The sequence below is a fragment of the Anarhichas minor genome, unplaced genomic scaffold (genome assembly GCF_050575085.1).
Source record: "Anarhichas minor isolate MPS153535 unplaced genomic scaffold, ASM5057508v1 ptg000007l, whole genome shotgun sequence".
Classification (NCBI taxonomy): Eukaryota; Metazoa; Chordata; class Actinopteri; order Perciformes; family Anarhichadidae; genus Anarhichas; species Anarhichas minor.
The window spans coordinates 20,935,141-20,956,488 of NW_027466453.1; the positions used below are offsets into that span (position 1 = coordinate 20,935,141).

At 39.0% G+C, this 21,348-nt stretch overlaps 3 protein-coding genes across 6 annotated transcripts in view; all 3 read left to right on the forward strand.

Annotated features, from left to right (window-relative positions):
* The window catches only part of LOC142945155 (uncharacterized), a 42,372-nt gene extending 38,863 nt beyond the window's left edge, over positions 1-3,509 (forward strand). For 2 of the 3 annotated variants that reach the window (XM_076086561.1, XM_076086562.1), the window contains exons 5-7: positions 175-771; positions 853-972; positions 2,136-3,509. In XM_076086561.1, the coding sequence (XP_075942676.1) occupies positions 175-771; positions 853-972; positions 2,136-3,147 (1,729 nt within the window). In that variant the 3' untranslated portion in view covers positions 3,148-3,509. The remainder of the gene's footprint in view (positions 1-174; positions 772-852; positions 973-2,135) is intronic. The other variant, XM_076086563.1, reaches the window with a different exon arrangement.
* A 1,896-nt stretch (positions 3,510-5,405) lies between these two features.
* On the forward strand, positions 5,406-13,215 carry LOC142945158 (uncharacterized). Its single transcript, XM_076086570.1, has 4 exons — positions 5,406-5,763; positions 9,746-10,342; positions 10,425-10,544; positions 11,571-13,215. Exons 1-4 carry the CDS (start codon positions 5,750-5,752, stop codon positions 12,505-12,507), a joined length of 1,668 nt encoding a protein of 555 aa, XP_075942685.1. The 5' UTR covers positions 5,406-5,749; the 3' UTR covers positions 12,508-13,215.
* A 2,136-nt stretch (positions 13,216-15,351) lies between these two features.
* Positions 15,352-21,177, forward strand: LOC142945157 (uncharacterized). 2 transcript variants are annotated; one of them, XM_076086568.1, is made up of 5 exons: positions 15,352-15,705; positions 15,973-16,030; positions 16,973-17,569; positions 17,650-17,769; positions 19,489-21,177. In XM_076086568.1, exons 2-5 carry the CDS (start codon positions 16,017-16,019, stop codon positions 20,513-20,515), a joined length of 1,758 nt encoding a protein of 585 aa, XP_075942683.1. In that variant the 5' UTR covers positions 15,352-15,705; positions 15,973-16,016; the 3' UTR covers positions 20,516-21,177. The 2 variants fall into 2 exon arrangements, with proteins under 2 accessions (XP_075942683.1, XP_075942682.1); XM_076086567.1 differs by having other exon boundaries at positions 15,352-16,030; positions 19,489-21,176.
* Positions 21,178-21,348: the final 171 nt, after the last annotated feature.

Sequence of the window (21,348 nt, forward strand, 5' to 3'; positions counted from 1 at the left end):
CTCTCAGTGCTGCTGTCGGTTCAAACACTGCAGCTCAACTTCAGTATTTAGTTCACTCTGGAGATGAAGAGTGGCTGTCTGACTCCTGTCCAAAGCTTCCTGCAGCTCAACAGCAACAGTTTAGTTTGAATTAGTTTTGAACTTTCACAAACTGGAAGATGTTTTGTGTTTCAGAAAGGAACTTCAGGAGGCCTTGTGCTGCTACATCGGGGATACCCTCATCTACATCGACACAGTGAGAGAATTCTGTGAGAGGAGCCAAAAATGGAAGCTTGGGAGGAAGACAGAGTTGCTCATGATGATGGACATCAAAGACAGGGCTGACAACATTGACCTAACCTTCGACCATGTCAAAAAGTCAGAGAAAAAATGTAAGGCCTTTTCTGAATACATGACGAGCAAGGCAACCCAGGTGACTGCAGACAGCAGGCGTGCAGAGCTGGAGACGGAGCTGGCTGCTGTGCTGGAGGACACTCTGGGAGGTCTGCAGAAGCTCGACTGCTTCCTGGATGCAGTGGAGAATCTGGCAGTCACCTCAGTCCATGTGTTCACGGTGGAGAACCCGGTGTTACATCTGCCAGAAGGGATCAGACCTGAAGATGTTGAGCTTGTCATCACTGCTGCACGGATAATCTGCCCTGTCCTCCTCAAGTTTAAAAGAGATGCAAGTGTCTTCTTCCTTCCCAAACTTCAGAATGTGGAAGTGCTGTCATATCAGCTGAACGAATACATTCAGACCACCCAGAACATCTGTGGGACGTTAGAGAAAAGGTAAAGAGACATTTCAAAATAATATGCACATTTCTGCAAAATAAACATCTATTATAAAAAATGTATGTGTGTCTTGTACAGCTCCCTCTGTGACTTTTGCATAGAGATGAACGACGAAACCCTGGTGGACCTCGATGTGGATTTGTCTGAAGATGACGTACAAATGATGCTTTGTCACATTAATGAGCTTGATGAAATCAGGTAAGCGTTAATAATGTGTGGTTCTTTTTTACCCACATGTCAACACAGATGTGCAAGGTGTGGTGATTGAGTGATGTAAATGCATACTGCAGGAAAGACATACAGTACAAAATGATTTTCTTCCTTACTTGTTTACGTTCCTACTCTGCGTGAATGTTTTATCTCCAAGAATTTCATTCAGCAGCAGTAGAATACACATTTAACTGTTTTCTGTGGTAATTGGACAAGTGCAAGAGAACATTGTGATTGTTGTTATGGTGACAACACAAGTTAGTGACGTGTTTGCCAGACGGATGGCTTGCTAGTTAGCTAGGTAGGCTAGCTTATCCTTCTCTGGCATGGGGCGGAAGCACTGTTGGACCCAGCTCTGCCGCTGGCCACTAGCCCTCTTTTCAGCTCATTTTCTGTAACCAGTGTCTCATTGTAGCATGGTGGAATTAGCTCACTAACTAAGTAGCTGTCCACTAGTTAGCTTGCTAATTCCACTATGCTTTAATACTACACTGGTTACAGAAAATGAGCTGAACAGAGTTGTAGCGGTAGCAGTGTGCTTTCCAACGCTGTGACAAGACTGTGTGGATGAAGCATTAAGTTGTTAAATTATACTCACTTACTCTCTACACTTCATAATGTTGCTATTTCACTGCTAAGTCAGTTTAGTTAATACAGAAGTAAGCCTGCTACAACTGTCTCAATGGCAACGTTGCACATAAACATGGTCGCCACTCTGACTGTCCTGTTACGTTCATTTGAATGGAAATGTTAGTTCTACTCCTATTTTATTTCTGCGTGGCAAACCTTCGAGGCTACCTAGCTAGCATCAACATAGTTATGTGAGAACATTTTTATAATTCATCACTTAAATGACAAAACAGGTTTTGCATGATTTGTATAAGGACAGAGAAATTAAAGAATAGTTGGGTTCTGGTTCTTGTCCAGCAGGAGTTAACACCTCATTATAATTTCTCATTTATTTCATGAGATTGTAGCCACTTCTTCTTATTTCTTCATGTTGATTTTATTGATTATTTTCGCCTCGTAATGTTTGTTCCAAAAAGAACCAGATCCTAAATCAAATTTTTTTCACACTGAATTATAAACTTAACTTTTGAGATGAGTCATCTTATTTAGTCTTTCTTAATTTCTTCTTTTCTCTTCATCAGAATGAACGAGAACTTCCGGACGGTGTTTTTGTTTCAGGGAGAACATTCTAGCTTCATGACTGAGTTCGAAAAGCGACATCCCAGGATGTTGGATTCTCTAAAAGACCTGGAGGAGAATGCTGTTCAGCTAGACAGGATGAACAAGGGGGCAAAGATCTCCAGTGTGGCAGGCAGCTCAGTGGGGGCAGCTGGAGGTGTGCTTTCCATCATTGGTTTGGCATTAATTCCTGTAACAGCTGGAGTGTCTCTAGCTCTGACAATGACTGGGGTGGGGATGGGAATTACCAGCGGAGTCAACAGTGCGGTCACCACTGCCACAGAGATTGGTGTAAACTGTAAACATCAAAAGAAAGCCAGTGAGATCTTCCAGAGCTTCATGGAGGATGTGCAGATTCTCCAGGATTGTCTGGAAGAGGTCCCCAAAAGGGAAACAAACCCGATAGATGTGGCTCTGGGAGTAGGCAAGGTGCTTTGTAAAGCTGGTGCTATTGGAAAAGGTATTGATTCGCTTGTTGATGCTGCCTCAGCTATTAAGGTGTTAAAAAGTGAAGAGCTGGCTGTAAGTGCTGGCAAAGTGGCCGTGCAGGAAGGGAAAGCGTTACGTAACGTGCCCAGGGTGGCGGCAGATATCCCCGATATTGGTCAGGCAGCAGTCAAAGGGCCTCTTGCCCTCTCCAAGTCGGCCAGGGCCGGGCTCATCGGGCTCAATGCTCTCTTCATTGGCATGGATGTCTTCTTCATCTGTAAAGACAGCATCAGTCTGGCCAAAGGCAGCGAGACTGAAGTCTCACAGTTCATCAGAGCCAGAGCCACACTTTGGTGCTCAGAGATGGACTCATGGCAGAAGATCTATGACTTCCTGAGCAAAGGTCTGCTGACATCAGAGGAAAACAAAGCTTTCCTGGAGACGCCATTTTATCCAGAGAAGGAAATGAAGAAACGCAGAGAAACGGGAATGAAAATTCCATTTTATGAAGTGGATGAAAAAGAAGAAATAGATGAGAAACACTAACAGTCATGTGTAATACAGTAGTGCTCAGTGAACAGAGACGATTACCAACTTGAAATTCATCTTCCAGCTCACTGCATCAACCATCATCAGAATGTATCTTTAAGATAAGATAAGATAAGATTATCCTTTATTAGTCCCGCAGTAAGGAAATGTTAATTGGCTGTACTTCTCATGACATAAATCAATTTATATGAACCTTTTGCTAAACCTGTAAAAACGATTGACGCATTATTGTGTTATTTAGCACTCTACCTGATGATAAACACTACTATATGAATATAATTACTATTTTAATTCTAGAGTTGCAATTACTGTAAAATTAAATGAGAGAAAAATATGCAAATGATATTCTGTACAATCTGTATGCTCTTCTTTATTATGTATATAAAATTCAATCTGCACATTTTTCTTGCACAAATAAATAAGAATTTGAAAATTAAGTGTATTTCTGTTACAACAAAAAATGAATGAATTAATATTATTATAAAAATACTTTAAAATGTAACAGACACATCCGACCAAGTATCCCTCCACGTGCCAGTATTCTTTATCAATACAGACAAATGTTAAGTACTAATACTTAATATTATCATATACTATTACTACTATAGTCTGCTGTTATAGCAGATGGTATATTACTCTACAACTAAACTAAGTGCTGACTTGGCTGCTAATAATCACATCATTGGGTCTCTTTGTTTGAGACGACACTGCAGTATTAAAGTAATTTAAGTGCAACACTGGTCATGGATACTGCAGGTTTATCACTTGTCTTGTGATTTTTACTTAAATTGGTTAATTCTGTTATTTATGTCCTTGTGCTGCTGCAACGTCACAATACAGACTTGATAAATAACGTGTTTAAATAAAAAATACCTGAAGTATTCTCTAGTATGTCTAACATGAACCATTATAAGGCTTCTGTTGATGCTGCCGGTCCCTCCCGGCGGCCTTTATGAGGTGCGACTGGAGCTTCCTGATGCTGTGGATAACGCAGACACTGACCTTGACACAGATGTTGAACTAAGAAGAGCAAAGAAGAAATGTAAGTTGTTTCAGTATGTTATCAGGAAGTTGATGCAGAATGATGTCTAGTATATTGCTGATGTCAGCAGCTTTAAAACCTTGACTGGTGTTTTCACTGGACTCACTGGGAGAAGTGAAGAATCCACTCTGCAGCTCTCTGGTTGTTCTCTGCAGAGTTCTGCTGCTAAAACAAAAACTATTTGAAGCGTTTGGATGATGAGGCGGACGCTTATGGCTCTGAATTTGGTTATCGTTGATGCCGCTGGACATTACCTTAACATAGTCTATGAGAGAGATTGATTTTATATTTTGGTATTTCCTGCTGCTAACTGTTAGATATTTTTTGTAAGGGACCAAACTTTTTTGGTATAATTCCATTTAATCATTTTACAAGTCAATTTGTAATTGCATCCTTTTTTTGCATTCAATGTTTATATTCTAAATGTACTGGTGTAATATGTTTGTCTTCGCTGCAATGTTCAAAATGTTGTACTTCATGTTTGTGTCTGTGCTGCATGACTTCCACCACCAGGTAGCGCCTTTAACTAAGCCTAGTCTACTTTGAGTCAGAAGTAGCCGAAGTAGAACAAATACTTTTCTGTGTTTATTCATTGCAGTTTGTAGTCGTAAGTTCAGCAGCTGAGAAAACATACTGGAGAACTAAAGTGAATTAGTGTTTTATTGGAAGACGAGAGTCCCAAAATAGGAATATGCAGCAAATGTAATCCGACATTCTAGGATTATAAATCTCTAATGAACATATTAGATGAAACTTTGATACAGACCAAAGTTTCATTTAACCTGACACCTCTAGAAATGCCAGTTATGTTTGTAGAAATAAACAATCAGTACATTCCAGCTCTTTTATGCACAGTTACAGATTACTTTTGAATGTTTATTTGGCCTTTTTGTTTGCAGGATAGAACTCACTTTCTGCTTTTACTTTTTAAAATGTCCTTTTGGTTAATTCACTTTTTTTCAGTGGTTTGCTGCAACTGGAGGTTGGAAGTTGCACTTGAGTTGTTATTCTTTGCAAATCTTAACTTTTAGTTTTTGTTATTCAAGAAGCTATGTGTGTAGATTCTGTATGTATGATGGTACCAAGGTATGTGCCAACATGCACACCCACAGTGGTCAAGATAGATTAGTGGATATTATAGGATAGTTTTTTACTGAAGACAAACATGAGAAGCTGGTATCAAAGATTGAGATGTAGAGCACAAACCACCATCGAATGAACCTTGAGGCAAGAACATTCCAGTAAACCAAATGAGTGACAAACAGTAATGTTCTATACAGTCTATCTTAATGACATAAAATCAAGGATTAATTAAATGATTGAGCAACTGTGGGACTTCCTCTTACAGACAGACAAAGAAATACTGAGTTAGTTAAAAAAAAGTTAGTTAGTTAAAAAAAATGACAAAACAGAAAATGAAAGTAGTGAAAGATGTTTCCCGCCCGAACTTAACACTTACCGCGGTTGTTTCATCTTTTTTTTTTTACATTTTGTCTCCACATGTAATATCTGAAGCCACAAGGAGTTGTAGACAGCGTACCAAGTGGAGACAAACAGATGTCGGAGTTAAGGTAAAGTTTGAATATATTTTCTGTTGCAAAGACTCCAGATTGTTTTCACAGCAAAGCCTAAAATATTAGCAGCCTATAATAAGATAAAGTTATGTCTACAATAATGTCTAATGTTTTCAGCTTGTAAAGATTTAGTTTTTCTGTATATATATATATATACATGCATATGTTTGAATCTTTCTTAAAAACCCAGATTTTTGTGTTTATTGAGTTGTAATGTGTGAAATATGATCGTCTCTCTCTGTCTCTGTAGGAGTCTATCATTAATAGGCCTGAAAGAGGTCAACATATTAAGAATAATAAGAATAAAGGATACACTTGAACATAATTGAAAATATGTAAATGTTAAATGGGAAGGTTTAGTGGTTTTATCTATCTTCCACATATACACCACAAACACTTTATTGTTTTTGTTGTAAACAATAACAAGACTGCAAGTTATAGTCTCTGGCTGCAACATACACACAGTGGATACGATTATCTAATTAAATGCATGTATCTTATTTAACACCTCATTGGCACCTCATCATCGTAGGATTGTATTTTTTACTGAAGACAAACACGAGAAGCTGTTATCAAAGATTGAGATGTAGAGCACAAACAACCACCGAATGAGCCTTGAGGCAAGAACATTCCAGTAAACCAAATGAGTGCCAAGCAGTAATGTTCTATACAGTCTATCTTAATGAAATGAAATGAAGGATTAATTAAATGATTCAGCAACTGTGGGACTTCCTCTTACAGACAGACAAAGAAATACTGAGAAACCAAACGGATGTTAGGTAAAAAAAATACAGAGCAGGAAATGAAAGTTGTGAAAGATGTATCCGCCCCAACTTACCACAACACCAAGAAGAAAAGCTTGTTACAACATGAGAGACATATCAGACGACTGCAGAGGATGAAAGTGATCTCAGAGTGCATCGCTGTATTCAATAAATGCTGTTACACGTGTTTGTTAACCTGTGCGTTCAAGCAATTTCCTGATGGCAGTCCTGCAATATTTTATAAGCTTTTTAAAACCCACTGTAAAGATTTAGGAACAATGAACCAGTTGGACTTCTTGTTTTTAACTAAACACAATATTATGTTGGTGTAAATGTAGATTATATGTTTATCCCTGTACAGCTTTGAGAGTTTATTGAAGTTTCTGCTACTAAAACTAATATTTAAAGCTGTTGTTGCTCTTCATAAATTAAATAAAAGAATCATTTTTGCAGGAATGTGAGTGAATGCACACAATGTAAACCAGTGATAGTCGTTGAATTTCAATTTTGGGTCAAAGGCCTTTTCACTAGTTCCTACCCTCCTACTTCCGGCGTCTTTGCTCAGTCTATCATCTTTGAACTCAGCATTCATTTTGATCTCAGTCGCATTGCCATGATGACACACACAGAAAACAATATCAGCATCTTTGTCACAGCTGGATGATGACTAGAGACCATCTTTTACTTCTTTTGGAAGTTAAATATTTTTAATGTACATAGTGTCTTTTATAGAATCTGTTATTATATTTACTATGATTACTTACTATGGTAACCTGAACATCAGGCACAAAAAACACCTAAGCTTGTGAAGGTGGCAGGCAAAGTCATATGTATCTTTAACCAGCAGGTAGTCTGCAAGTCCAGGTCTATGTTAGACTGCACAAACCACCCACTCCTCTGAGTTTGAGACGCTCTCAAGCTGCAGATTCAGAGTACTACGGTCCAAGAGCCATAGGTGTCAAAACTCCTTCGTTATTGCACAGGCAATGAATTGTTGTGTTGTGGTATTGTGTATTATTGTGTTCTGTGTTTTGTATGTACAGGAAACATTTTTGTACTTTTTGTTTTTGTTTTGTGCTTTTGTTTTTTATCTGAAAATCAAGTTTCAATAATAGTGATATGAAAAAAATTCTGCTTCACCTTGAATAAGTTAAAGACAGAGGTGGGTGTGGTTTATGTGTAGATCAAGAGATGGAAGCAAAACCAAACTTACCTAAGTGAACTGCACATTTTGAAGCTTGGTCACACAAGGTTCTTCTCCCAGTGCTATTTTTCAGTTTGTTTCATCGTATTTTCTTTAACCTTTTCTCCCCACAGGTATTATCTGAAACCACAAGGAGTTGTACAGATGTCGGGGAAAAGGTAAAGTTTGAATATTTTTGCTGCCGATGCCCAGACTCAAGATTCTTTCCACAGCGAAGCCTAAAATATTTGCGCATAATAAGATAAAGGTTATAATAAGGTCTAATTTTTTCAGCTTGTAAAGATTTTGTTTTTTATTGTATTTATATATTTTTTATCTTTACCTTAATAAAACCACTGTTTTTTGTGTTTGTTGCGTTGTGATAGGTGAAATTTTGTATTCTCTCTGTGTCTCTGTAGGTGTCTTCCATTAATAGGCCTAAATTAGGTTAATATAATTAGATTAATGACAATAAAGGATACGCGAAAACAGAATTGAAAAAATGTACTGTACATGCAACATTGAAAGGTTCAGTGGTTTTATCAACTCTCCACTTATGCACCTGTGGGGTGTGATACACTTATGAGGGCTTTGATTCAGTCAGAAGCAAATGCAGTAAATATTTGATATTTGTTTTATGACACAATAGACATTTACACATATGGTGTTTTTTATTTGAGGGGCACAAAAATAGTAACTATGTAAATAATGACTCATTATTTGTCATGAGCCATTTATCACTTCATGCAGAGTTAATAAGAAATAATGATTTAATCCTAATAATCACTGAATGAACATATTATTGTTGGGACTTCACCATGTGGTTGAAACAAAGAGCGAGGCTTTAATTAAATTTTGAAAACCTGGATTGTGAAACCGCCCAACTCTGCGCAGGACTGGCTCATCTCGAAGAGCCGACTGTTTCAGCCTGTGGAATAAACAAAACTCAGCTGACTGCCGAGTCTTGAATGAGTTAAGTACATAAATGGGTACGGCTGTTCGGTTTTGCACAGAAAGAGACAGAAAAGCCTATAACAGCAAAATGTAAAATATAGTATGTGTATTATTACACATACTAGTATTATTATTCACACATCTGTGAATGCCTGAAACCCCTAAAGGCCACACAAAAGGTTATACAGAAGTACATTCGAGTGGGGGTTTGAACCCTTAGTCACACATAAACGTTGTTTTAGGGTTAAATAAAAATAGAAAAGTAATTTTGCATTTAATAAAATGATCACCTCTTAGCTTTTGATAAGTCAACCATCACTGTAAAATAATTTAATTGTTTAAAATATATTATAGGGTTATTAGGTTCAGCTAATCCAGATTATTGTGCTCAAATAATATGTAGAATATTGTTGAAAATTAAGTTTTCTGAAAACAGGAAGTCATTAAACACATTGATAAACGTTTTGTGCTCTGGTAAGTATTCTTTCCTCTTTTCCATCCAATTATCTCACGACTCAGAATTTACTTTGGATCCATTGGAGGGGTCCTGACCCCCAGGTTGGGAACTAGAATACTGATGTATCTAGACAGTGTAGGTATGTATAAGTGGGCCTTTTTAGTCACTAATAAATACATACATGCATACTTATTGTGTGACAAATAGTTTATGGTAAATCCAGTGTTCTACTTTTAGCCTTTTATGTTTGTAATTTGCTTTGTAGAAGTTTTGTGAGTCTGCATCTCTTTGTCGTCATTTTGTAGTCGTTTTCTTGTCTTTTTTTGTGTCTCTGTAGTTTTTGTCTCTTCTGTAGCTGTTTTGTGTCTCTGAATCTCTTTGTAGTCATTTAGTGTCTCTTTGTAGTTGTTTGGTGTCTCTCTCAGTGATGTTGTGCGGGTGAAGCAACTCTCAGTGCTGCTGTCGGTTCAAACACTGCAGCTCAACTTCAGTATTTAGTTCACTCTGGAGATGAAGAGTGGCTGTCTGACTCCTGTCCAAAGCTTCCTGCAGCTCAACAGCAACAGTTTAGTTTGAATTAGTGTTGAACTTTCACAAACTGGAAGATGTTTTGTGTTTCAGAAAGGAACTTCAGGAGGCCTTGTGCTGCTACACCGGGGATACCCTCATCTACATCGACACAGTGAGAGAATTCTGTGAGAGGAGCCAAAAATGGATGCTTGGGAGGGAGACAGAGCTACAGAAGATGATGGACATCAAAGACAGGGCTGACAACATCGACCTAACCTTCGACCATGTCAAAAAGTCAGAGAAAAAATGGAAGGCCTTTTCTGAATACATGACGAGCAAGGTAACCCAGGTGACTGCAGACAGCAGGCGTGCAGAGCTGGAGACGGAGCTGGCTGCTGTGCTGAAGGACACTCTGGGAGGTCTGCAGAAGCTCGACTGCTTCCTGGATGCAGTGGAGAATCTGGCGGTCACCTCAGTCCATGTGTTCACGGTGGAGAATCCGGTGTTACATCTGCCAGAAGGGATCAGACCTGAAGATGTTGAGCTTGTCATCACTGCTGCACGGATAATCTGCCCTGTCCTCCTCAAGTTTAAAAGTGATACAAGTGTCTTCTTCCTTCCCAAACTTCAGAATGTGGAAGTGCTGTCATATCAGCTGAACGAATACATTAAGACCACCCAGAACATCTGTGGGACGTTAGAGAAAAGGTAAAGAGACATTTCAAAATAATATGCACATTTTGCAAAAATAAACATCTATTATGAATTTTTTTATGTGTGTCTTGTACAGCTCCCTCTGTGACTTTTGCATGGAGATGAACGACGAAACCCTGGTGGACCTCGATGTGGATTTGTCTGAAGATGACGTACAAATGATGCTTTGTCACATTAATGAGCTTGATGAAATCAGGTAAGTGTAACGGGTACCAACTGGTACCAAATTCACAGATGATAGATTCTGCAAATAGCACAAATAAATGAGAAAGGGCAAATTCACTCCTGCTCGTTTAGCCTCACTCTGCAGAATTATTTTTTCATATGCAAAACAAATCTATTTGACATCAGTTATACATTGTTATAATATATTATGTGAAAAAGACCTTCAAAAATACTGTCAATAATACAATCACACATGTTGTCTGTTTCCACATTTCAACACTATGTCTACTTACTGAGTTATAAGTTATGTTGGCTCAGTTAACTAAAATAAAATAAAAGCAATAACTGCTACACTTTGAGGTGGCCTCGTGTAAATGAAAAAAAAATCTAGCTTACTGCTATTATTAGTATATGGCTATTCAGTGCCTGAGCTTACAGTTTTAACTTCATATTTTATTTTTTTTCAAAGAAACAAACATAAATAGTAAAGTAAAATAAGAAAAACACTTGGGGAACTTGAGAAACTGCAGCATCTGTGGCTCACTGGCTTAAGAGGGTTGTCTGGAAACCGCAGGGTCAACGGTTCGATCCTCGACTGGGATGTGTCATGTGTCGTAGTGTCCCTGAGCAAGACACTGAACCCCCCCCCCAGCCCCCCGGCTGTCATTGGCAGCCCACTGCTCCCTATATACAGGGATGGGTCAAATGCAGAAGTCAAATTTTGTGTATATGACAATAAAAAGGGTTTCTATTACTGTAGACTCAATTTACTGCAACGAAAGAAAATTAGAGGCAAAATTATTAGAATTCATCACTTAAATGACAAAAAAAAGATTTTCCTCAATATAATTTCTCATTTATTTCATGAGATTGTAGCCACTTCTTCTTATTTCGTTATGTTGATTTTATGGATTCATGTCGCCTCGTAATGTGTTTTCAAAAAGAACCAGATCCTAAATCCATTTTTTTCACACTGAATTTTAAATTAACATACTCACCTTTTTGAGATGTGTCATCTTATTTAGTCTTTCTTAATTTCTTCTTTTCTCTTCATCAGAAAGAACCAGAACTTCCGGACGGTGTTTTTGTTTCAGGGAGAACATTCTAGCTTCATGACTGAGTTCGAAAAGCGACATCCCAGGATGTTGGATTCTCTAAAAGACCTGGAGGAGAATGCTGTTCAGCTAGACAGGATGAACAAGGGGGCAAAGATCTCCAGTGTGGCAGGCAGCTCAGTGGGGGCAGCTGGAGGTGTGCTTTCCATCATTGGTTTGGCATTAATTCCTGTAACAGCTGGAGTGTCTTTTGTTCTGACAATGACTGGGGTGGGGATGGGAATTACCAGCGGAGTCAACAGTGCGGTCACCACTGCCACAGAGATTGGTGTAAACTGTAAACATCAAAAGAAAGCCAGTGAGATCTTCCAGAGCTTCATGGAGGATGTGCAGAGTATCCAGAATTGTCTGGAAGAGGTCCCCAAAACGGAAACAAACCCGATAGATGTGGCTCTGGGAGTAGGCAAGGTGCTTTTTAAAGCTGGTGCTATTGGAAAAGGTATTGATTCACTTGTTGATGCTGCCTCAGCTATTAAGGTGTTAAAGAGTGAAGAGCTGGCTGTAAGTGCTGCCAAAGTGGCCGTGCAGGAAGGGAAAGCGTTACGTAACGTGCCCAGGGTGGCGGCAGATATCCCCGATATTGGTCAGGCAGCAGTCAAAGCGCCTCTTGCCCTCTCCAATTCGGCCAGGGCCGGGCTCATCGGGCTCAATGCTCTCTTCCTTGGCATGGATATCTTCTTCATCTGTAAAGACAGCATCAGTCTGGCCAAAGGCAGCGAGACTGAAGTCTCACAGTTCATCAGAGCCAGAGCCACACTTTGGTGCTCAGAGATGGACTCATGGCAGAAGATCTATGACTTCCTGAGCAAAGGTCGGCTGACATCAGAGAAAGACAAAGCTGTCCTGGAGACGCCATTTTACCCAGAGAGGGAGATCTAGAGACAAAAGATGAAATCTCCGTCTGATGAAGTGGAGGAAAGTAGGGTTATGTATAGATAGCTAGATGAACAGATTGATTGGATTTATATATAATTTGTGACTATATTAAGAATAATTGTAAGATAGAAATACCAGGCTACTTAAGACTAGAAATGCCATTTTCTGCCATTTCCAATGATTCAATGTGTGTTTTTGTTATATATAAATAAGATCAGAGCACATTATGTGGTATTATGCTGTTAAGATGCTTTTTCTGCTTAAGCTTCAACACTGAGAGGCCAAATCACATCAGTACTCAGATGTTTGCTCTGGTTTATGCTCTTAGATGCTTGTTTAAAAAAGGAGATGCACTTATGACTTCTGGTGACTAATAGTTCTCTTGAATACTGATGTTGAAGACACTTATTGTAAGTCGCTTTGGATAAAAGCGTCTGCTAAATGACTGTAATGTAATGTAATGTAATGCAACATGAGAAGAATTTTGTTTCAGACACTGGAACCAGTTTTACAAAGTTTAGGTGTCAGTTGAGGTACCTGCTTGTTTTTGCAATGTGTTATTGTTGCAATGAAAGAACCATATACAATGAATGTATCTAGCTTTAGGACAGTTTGACTTCCTTCATATAATATGTATATAAAAAGGAGTAATAGTGAAATAATTTGTTATACAATATTTAGATTTTTACGGTAATAAAGAGATTTCCTCCACTTCTTGTTTAATGTGTTCTGTTCCTTAATTTAGGGAAACAAAGGCAGATTGTCTGTTTCAGATAAAAACAATATTTTCATCACTTTCGACACAAAAAGAAAGCAAAACCACTGATGTCTACAAGCCTGTTTCAAGTATACATTTACACCATAGCATGACATAGAGATATAAACATAGAGATCTGTTTCCTGAAGTCAGTTGTCTAAATAATCTGAACAATTAAGTATCCCCCGGTTAAGAGGTGTTAGTTTTGACCTGATGCTGATTGTAGATGAAATGATTTACTTTCTGTTTCTCCAGGTAGTTGTGGTAAGAAGTGGTTTAAGAAAACTGTGCACAGAGGTGGAGGCGACTGCAAAGCGCCACCTGCTGGCAGCAGAAAGAAAGGGTTATTAATGGTTGACAAAACACATCCTGCTGTTATTTGTCATTATTCAACACACTAAGGTCGTGGCTGATATAACTGTTTTAAAATTGTGTTTTAATTTAGCTTAGCTCACAACGTCAAGTGCCCAGAGTGTGTGAAAACAACAATGTGCCCAAAGTCATACAGTTTTGATATATCTGCCCCTCAGAGTTTGCTCAAATGCTGTGGTCAGGGTTTACATAACAAAATATTTATCCCCGTACACATTGTGCTTTTGCAACCACATTTGTTGGATATAGATATGTCTGTGTGACCATGCTATTTGGCCACTAGGTGGCGCTGTAGCAGTAGCATCTAGGTGTAAATTTAGGAATCTGTCTATTTTTATGTTTGTGTCCTTTGCAAAGCAAAGAGGTCGTCACAATATTTATATCTGCTGACTTTGTCTCAAATAAAATTATTAAAAAGATTAAAATAAGTTAATATCCTAGTTTATAAAGAATATAATTCACAAAGACCGGTTAGTAATCCAGCTAACTGCCCTGAGGCCCCAAACCCTCTCGGGGCCCCAAGTCTCCAGGCACACCTTGTAGTAGGTTGTGATAATTCAATTCATTGCAAGTTTGTAAATACTCTCAGCAGTAATAAAGCCTCAAGGCAACGCTTACATTAGAGACCCCATCTTGTTGAGGGGCCCTTAAGTCAAACCTAGTTTTAAGGCCTTTATATATCTTATATAAATCAAGAAAGTTACATTTACATACATACACAATAGGACTGTCTCTTTTTATTAGACATATGAACATTCGCCATGGGAGAAAATGTCATATTGGAACTATGCAGCCTGTAAAAAATGTAAAATGTGCAGTCTCTAAGTGCAACAGAAGATTTGAAGTATAGTCTGCCTTTAAGGGGTCTACGGCTAAATATTGCCCTGAGTGACCCCAGTGTTAATCCAGCTCTGACCGTAGTGATACTCAGACGCTGCAGCACCTCCCACTTCCTTATCTCCCATCCCCGCCTTTTATCCCCATTCTCGATGGATCAAAAGACCCAGCTACAGACAGTACACGATCTGCTGTTGCAGTTCCTAGTCACAAATTTGAAATATTTAAACGTACTTCGAATGTATTAGCTGCGTATACAGTTTAATTGTGTGTAATTTGTTTGGCCCTACAGTGGGTTGACCAACACAGAGCAGGCAAAGTCCTTATTTGCAGTGACTCCATGTCTGCACTCGTTAGTCTGAAGTCAGGTATGTCCAATACTCGACAAGATCTGTTATTTAAAATAATGTAAATTCACTCTCGAGCAATAGAACAAGGCACTGATTTTATATTTATATGGATACCGGCCCATGTAGGTATCAGAGGACATGACAATGTGGACTAACTAGCCAAACAAGCACTGAAGGAAAACAAAGTAGACATCTGTATCAAGTTAACCAAAGCAGAGGGAAAGGGCATCATCAGGAAAAATATCACAGAGTATGGCAACAACATTGGGACCAGGAGACGAGGGGGAGACACCTACATTCACTTCAGAATAAAGTGAGCAGAGGAAGATACAGGGGAGGAAACAGGAGAGAAGAGGGGACAATATCAAGATTAAGAATAGGACACAGCAACCTACACAGCACACTACACATGATATGAAGCATCCAACCGGTCTCTGTGAGCACTGCCAGGCACCAGAAAGTGTACAACATGTTATCACCACCTGTTCAGAAAGGAGGGGCATGCTGGAAGAAATGCAAAGACTAAGGATGAGAGCTGAATAATATACTGGAGTGGGGATCTAGTAATCTGGGAAGAAGGTGCTTTACAATGTTCTTGCGAGCAACAGGACTGATGGGGAAAGTTTGGTAGCTGGGAACATAGAAATTGACTGAAACCAATTTTCATAGATGGCAGTAATGCAACAACAAGGATGCAAGCTGCCGTTAAACACCAAAGAAGAAGAAGAAGAAGAAGAAGAAGAAGAAGAAGAAGAAGAAGAAGAAGAAGAAGAAGAAGAAGATGAAGAAGAAGAAGAAGAAAGGCAGCATCAAGAAATCAGCTGGTGCGCTACTTCTGATAACGTGATTCTCGCGTGATCTCGTGACATCGCGAGAATCAAACTGGTACTTGAAGTTATACTGACTTCCCTGTTTCAGCGTGTTGAATAAACAAAACTCAGCTGACGGCCGAGCCGTGAATGAATGGGTGTTGTTGTTCGGTTCAACCTGGTGATGTGGAGAAACGAAAACGAAACCGAACAGCGTCAGATTTCGACGTTTTGTCAAGAAAACTCCCGACGGATCAGATGCTGATGTTTAACTGATTCAGTCAACAGATGAGTTGGTGGTCTCTAGACAAGTAAAAGATCTGTTTATATTTTAACCACGCAGGTAATAAAATGAGGACCTGAAGACGACATACCAAGAAGAGAAACATGTCTGCTGCAAGGTAAAGAGTTTAAATCTTTGAGCTACTTTTGCACAGAAAAAGACAGAAAAGCCTGTAGAACAGCAAAGTGTCAAATACATGTGTATGTGTATTATTAGGAGACAGATGTGTGAATGCCTGAAACCCCCAAAGGCCACACAATAGGTTATAAAGATGTTAAATACATTTCAGTGTTTTTTTTAGTGTTGCATAAATGTAGAAAAGTAATGTTGCATGTAGTGAAATGATCACCTCTTAGCTTTTGGTATGTCATCAATCACTGTAAAATCATTTCACTGTTCAAAATAGATTATTGTAACTTATTGTGTTCAAAAGAATAAGTAGAATATTGTTTAAAAAGTTTTCTGAAAACAGGAAGTCATTAAACGCATTGATAAACGATTTGTGCTCTGGAAAGTATTCTTTCCTCTTTTCCATCCGATCATCTCACGACCCCTCAGATGTATAAGTGGGTCTTTTTAGTCATTAATAAATACAACATGCATACTTATTGTGTTATATAGTTTATGGTGAATCCAGTATTCTCCCTTTTACCTTTTTTGTTTGTGGTTTACTTTGGTGAGGTTGTTTGTCTGTCTCTTTGTAGTCTCTTTGTGTCTCTTTGTAGTCATTAAGTTCATGTTGTAGTCTTTTTGTGTAGTTTGTCTCTTTGTAGCTGTTTTGTGTCTCTGAATCTCTTTGTAGTTATTTAGTGTATCTTTGAGGTCATTTAGTGTGTCTTTGTAGTTGTTTGGTGTCTCTTTCAGTGATGTTGTGCGGGTGAAGCAACTCTCAGTGCTGCTGTCGGTTCAAACACTGCAGCTCAACTTCAGTATTTAGTTCACTCTGGAGATGAAGAGTGGCTGTCTGACTCCTGTCCAAAGCTTCCTGCAGCTCAACAGCAACAGTTTAGTTTGAATTAGTGTTGAACTTTTACAAACTGGAAGATGTTTTGTGTTTCAGAAAGGAACTTCAGGAGGCCTTGTGCTGCTACATCGGGGATACCCTCATCTACATCGACACAGTGAGAGAATTCTGTGAGAGGAGCCATAAATGGATGCTTGGGAGGAAGACAGAGTCGCACATGATGATGGACATCAAAGACAGGGCTGACAACATTGACCTAAGCATCGACCATGTCACCCAGTCAAAGAACAGATTTAAGGCCTTTTTTGAATACATGACGAGCAAGGCAACCCAGGTGACTGCAGACAGCAGGCGTGCAGAGCTGGAGACGGAGCTGGCTGCTGTGCTGGAGGACACTCTGGGAGGTCTGCAGAAGCTCGACTGCTTCCTGGATGCAGTGGAGAATCTGGCGGTCACCTCAGTCCATGTGTTCACGGTGGAGAACCCGGTGTTACATCTGCCAGAAGGGATCAGACCTGAAGATGTTGAGCTTGTCATCACTGCTGCACGGATAATCTGCCCTCTCCTCCTCGAGTTTAAAAGTGATACAAGTGTCTTCTTCCTTCCCAAACTTCAGAATGTGGAAGTGCTGTCATTTCAGCTGAACGAATACATTAAGACCACCCAGAACATCTGTGGGACGTTAGAGAAAAGGTAAAGAGACATTTCAAAATAATATGCACATTTTGCAAAATAGACATCTGTTTGAAATAATTAATGTGTGTCTTGTACAGCTCCCTCTGTGACTTTTGCATAGAGATGAACGACGAAACCCTGGTGGACCTCGATGTGGATTTGTCTGAAGATGACGTACAAATTATGCTTTGTCACATTAATGAGCTTGATGAAATCAGGTAAGCGTTAATAATGTGTGGTTCTTTTTTACCCACATGTCAACACAGATGTGCAAGGTGTGGTGATTGAGTGATGTAAATGCATACTGCAGGAAAGACATACAGTACAAAATGATTTGTATTATTATTACTTGTTTCCATTCCCACTCTGCGTGAATGTTCTATCTCCAAGAATTTCATTCAGATATTCATTGTCTCCAGAGGATGAATCCTAATGACTATGATGATCCTCTGACTTTTGCTTTAGAGCCCCGTAAGGTCCAAATTAATCAATTAATTTTGTCCAATAGGTTTGTTTGACTAAATCACTGCAAAACTAATGCCGTTCCCATCAACTTCAGCTATACGTTTTGTTTAGCTCTCATTAGCAAATGTTAGCATGCTATCATGCTTACCTAACAAATAGAAATAGAGCGGCAGTAGAATAGACATTTAACTGTTTTATGTGGTAATTTTACAAGTACAAGAGAACATTGTGATTGTTGTTATGGTGACAACACAAGTCAGTAAAATGTTGTCGCAGCTGCCGGGAAGAGAGAGGATGCAGCTCCGGAGACGGATGGCTGGCTAGTTAGCTAGGTAGGCTAGCTTATCCTTCTCTGGCATGGGGCGGAATCACTGTTGGACCCAGCTCTGCCGCTGGCCACTAGCCCTCTTTTCAGCTCATTTTCTGTAACCAGTGTCTCATTGTAGCATGGTGGAATTAGCTCACTAACTAACTAGCTGTCTGCTAGTTAGCTTGCTAATTCCACTATGCTTTAATACTACACTGGTTACAGAAAATGAGCTGAACAGAGTTGTAGCGGTAGCAGTGTGCTTTCCAATGCCGTGACAAGACTGTGTGGATGAAGCATTAAGTTGTTCAATTATACTCACTTACTCTCTACACTTCATAATGTTGCTATTTCACTGCTAAGTCAGTTTAGTTAATACGGAAGTAAGCCTGCTACAACTGTCTCAATGGCAACGTTGCACATAAACATGGTCGCCACTCTGACTGTCCTGTTACGTTCATTTGAATGGGAATGTTCGTTCTACTCCTATTTTATTTCTGCGTGGCAAACCTTCGAGGCTACCTAGCTAGCATCAACATAGTCATTATGAGAATGTTAGCTTGCTGACGTTCGCGTTCAGCGCATTTAAGTTATTTATTCAACTCAAAATATGTATTGTCATATGCACAACAATGCAAAGAAGCAGTGGTTGGCAATAGAAATCTAAAATAGCAGGCTTCCTCCAACAGTGCTAATACAAATATGCATTCAAAGAAAATGATGCAAATAAGAAAGTAAAACAAGAAAAACACAAAGTCGAATAGGAGCTTGAGAAAACAGCAGCTTTACTGTAGACTCAATTTACTACAACTAAAGAAAAGTAGAGGCAAAATAGTTATAATTCATCACTTAAATGACAAATGACTGATTTTCCATGATTTATATAAGGACGCAGAAATTAAAGAAACGTTGGGTTCTGGTTCTTGTCCAGCAGGAGTTAACACCTCATTATAATTTGTCATTTATTTCATGAGATTGTAGCCACTTCTTCTTATTTCTTTATGTTCATTTTATTGATTATTTTTCGCCTCGTAATGTTTGTTCCAAAAAGAACCAGATCCTAAATCAAATTTTTTTCACACTGAATTATAAATTAACATACTTACCTTTTTGAGATGTGTCAACTTATTTAGTCTTTCTTAATTTCTTCTTTTCTCTTCATCAGAATGAACCAGAACTTCCGGACGGTGTTTTTGTTTCAGGGAGAACATTCTAGCTTCATGACTGAGTTCGAAAAGCGACATCCCAGGATGTTGGATTCTCTAAAAGACCTGGAGGAGAATGCTGTTCAGCTAGACAGGATGAACAAGGGGGCAAAGATCTCCAGTGTGGCAGGCAGCTCAGTGGGGGCAGCTGGAGGTGTGCTTTCCATCATTGGTTTGGCATTAATTCCAGTAACAGCTGGAGTGTCTCTAGCTCTGACAATGACTGGGGTGGGGATGGGAATTACCAGCGGAGTCAACAGTGCGGTCACCACTGCCACAGAGATTGGTGTAAACCATAAACATCAAAAGAAAGCCAGTGAGATCTTCCAGAGCTTCATGGAGGATGTGCAGATTCTCCAGAATTGTCTGGAAGAGGTCACCAAAAGGGAAACAAACCCGATAGATGTGGCTCTGGGAGTAGGCAAGGTGCTTTGTAAAGCTGGTATTATTGGAAGCACTATTGATTCACTTGTTGATGCTGCCTCAGCTATTAAGGTGTTAAAGAGTGAAGAGCTGGCTGTAAGTGCTGGCAAAGTGGCCGTGCAGGAAGGGAAAGCGTTACTTAACGTGCCCAGGGTGGTGGCAGATATCCCCGATATTGGTCAGGCAGCAGTCAAAGGGCCTCTTGCCCTCTCCAAGTCGGCCAGGGCCGGGCTCATCGGGCTCAATGCTCTCTTCCTTGGCATGGATATCTTCTTCATCTGTAAAGACAGCATCAGTCTGGCCAAAGGCAGCGAGACTGAAGTCTCACAGTTCATCAGAGCCAGAGCCACACTTTGGTGCTCAGAGATGGACTCATGGCAGAAGATCTATGACTTCCTGAGCAAAGGTCTGCTGACATCAGAGGAAAACAAAGCTTTCCTGGAGACGCCATTTTATCCAGAGAAGGAAATGAAGAAACGCAGAGAAACGGGAATGAAAATTCCATTTGATGAAGTGGATGAAAAAGAAGAAATAGATGAGAAACAGTCGTGTGTAATACAGTAGTGCTCAGTGAACAGAGACGATTACCAACTCTATTTACATCCTTCTTCCAGCTCACTGCATCAAACATCATCAAAATGTATCTTTAAGTTAAGTTAAGATTATCCTTTATTAGTCCCGCAATAAGGAATTCTTAATTGGCTGTACTTCTCATGACATAAATCAATTTATATGAACCTTTTGCTAAACCTGTAAAAAGGATTGATGCATTATTGTGTGTGTTATTTAGCACTCTACCTGATGATAAACACTACTATATGAATATAATTACTATTTAAATTCTAGAGTTGCAATTACTGTAAAATGAAATTAGAGAACAATATGCAAATTATATTCTGTACAATCTATATGCTCAATCTGCACATTTTCTTGCACAAATAAATAAATAAGTATTTGAAAGTTAAAAGTGTTTTCTGTTAATAAAAAAACAACGTATGAATTAATATATCCTAGAAATACTTTCAAATGTAACAGACACATCTGACCAAGTATCCCTCCATTTCATGTTAATACAGACAAACGCTAAGTACTAATACTTAATATTATCATATACTACTATAGTCTGCTGTTGTAGCAGATGGTATATTCTACAACTAAACTAAGTGCTGACTTGGCAGCTAATAATCACATCATTGGTTATCTTTGTTTGAGACGACACTGCAGTATTAAAGTAATTTAAGTGCAACACTGGTCATGGATACTGCAGGTTTATCACTTGTCTTGTGATTTTTACTTAAATTGGTTAATTCTATTATTTATGTCCTTGTGATCAAAAATAAAAAATACCTTGAAGTATTCTCTAGTATGTCTAACATGAACCATTATAAGGCTTCTGT

Coding starts and splice junctions, on each gene's coding strand:
- LOC142945158 (XM_076086570.1), top strand. Junction 10,343..10,424: donor TGTGGGACGTTAGAGAAAAG/GTAAAGAGACAT, acceptor TGTCTTGTACAG/CTCCCTCTGTGACTTTTGCA. Junction 10,545..11,570: donor AATGAGCTTGATGAAATCAG/GTAAGTGTAACG, acceptor TCTCTTCATCAG/AAAGAACCAGAACTTCCGGA.
- LOC142945157 (XM_076086568.1), top strand. Junction 17,570..17,649: donor TGTGGGACGTTAGAGAAAAG/GTAAAGAGACAT, acceptor TGTCTTGTACAG/CTCCCTCTGTGACTTTTGCA. Junction 17,770..19,488: donor AATGAGCTTGATGAAATCAG/GTAAGCGTTAAT, acceptor TCTCTTCATCAG/AATGAACCAGAACTTCCGGA.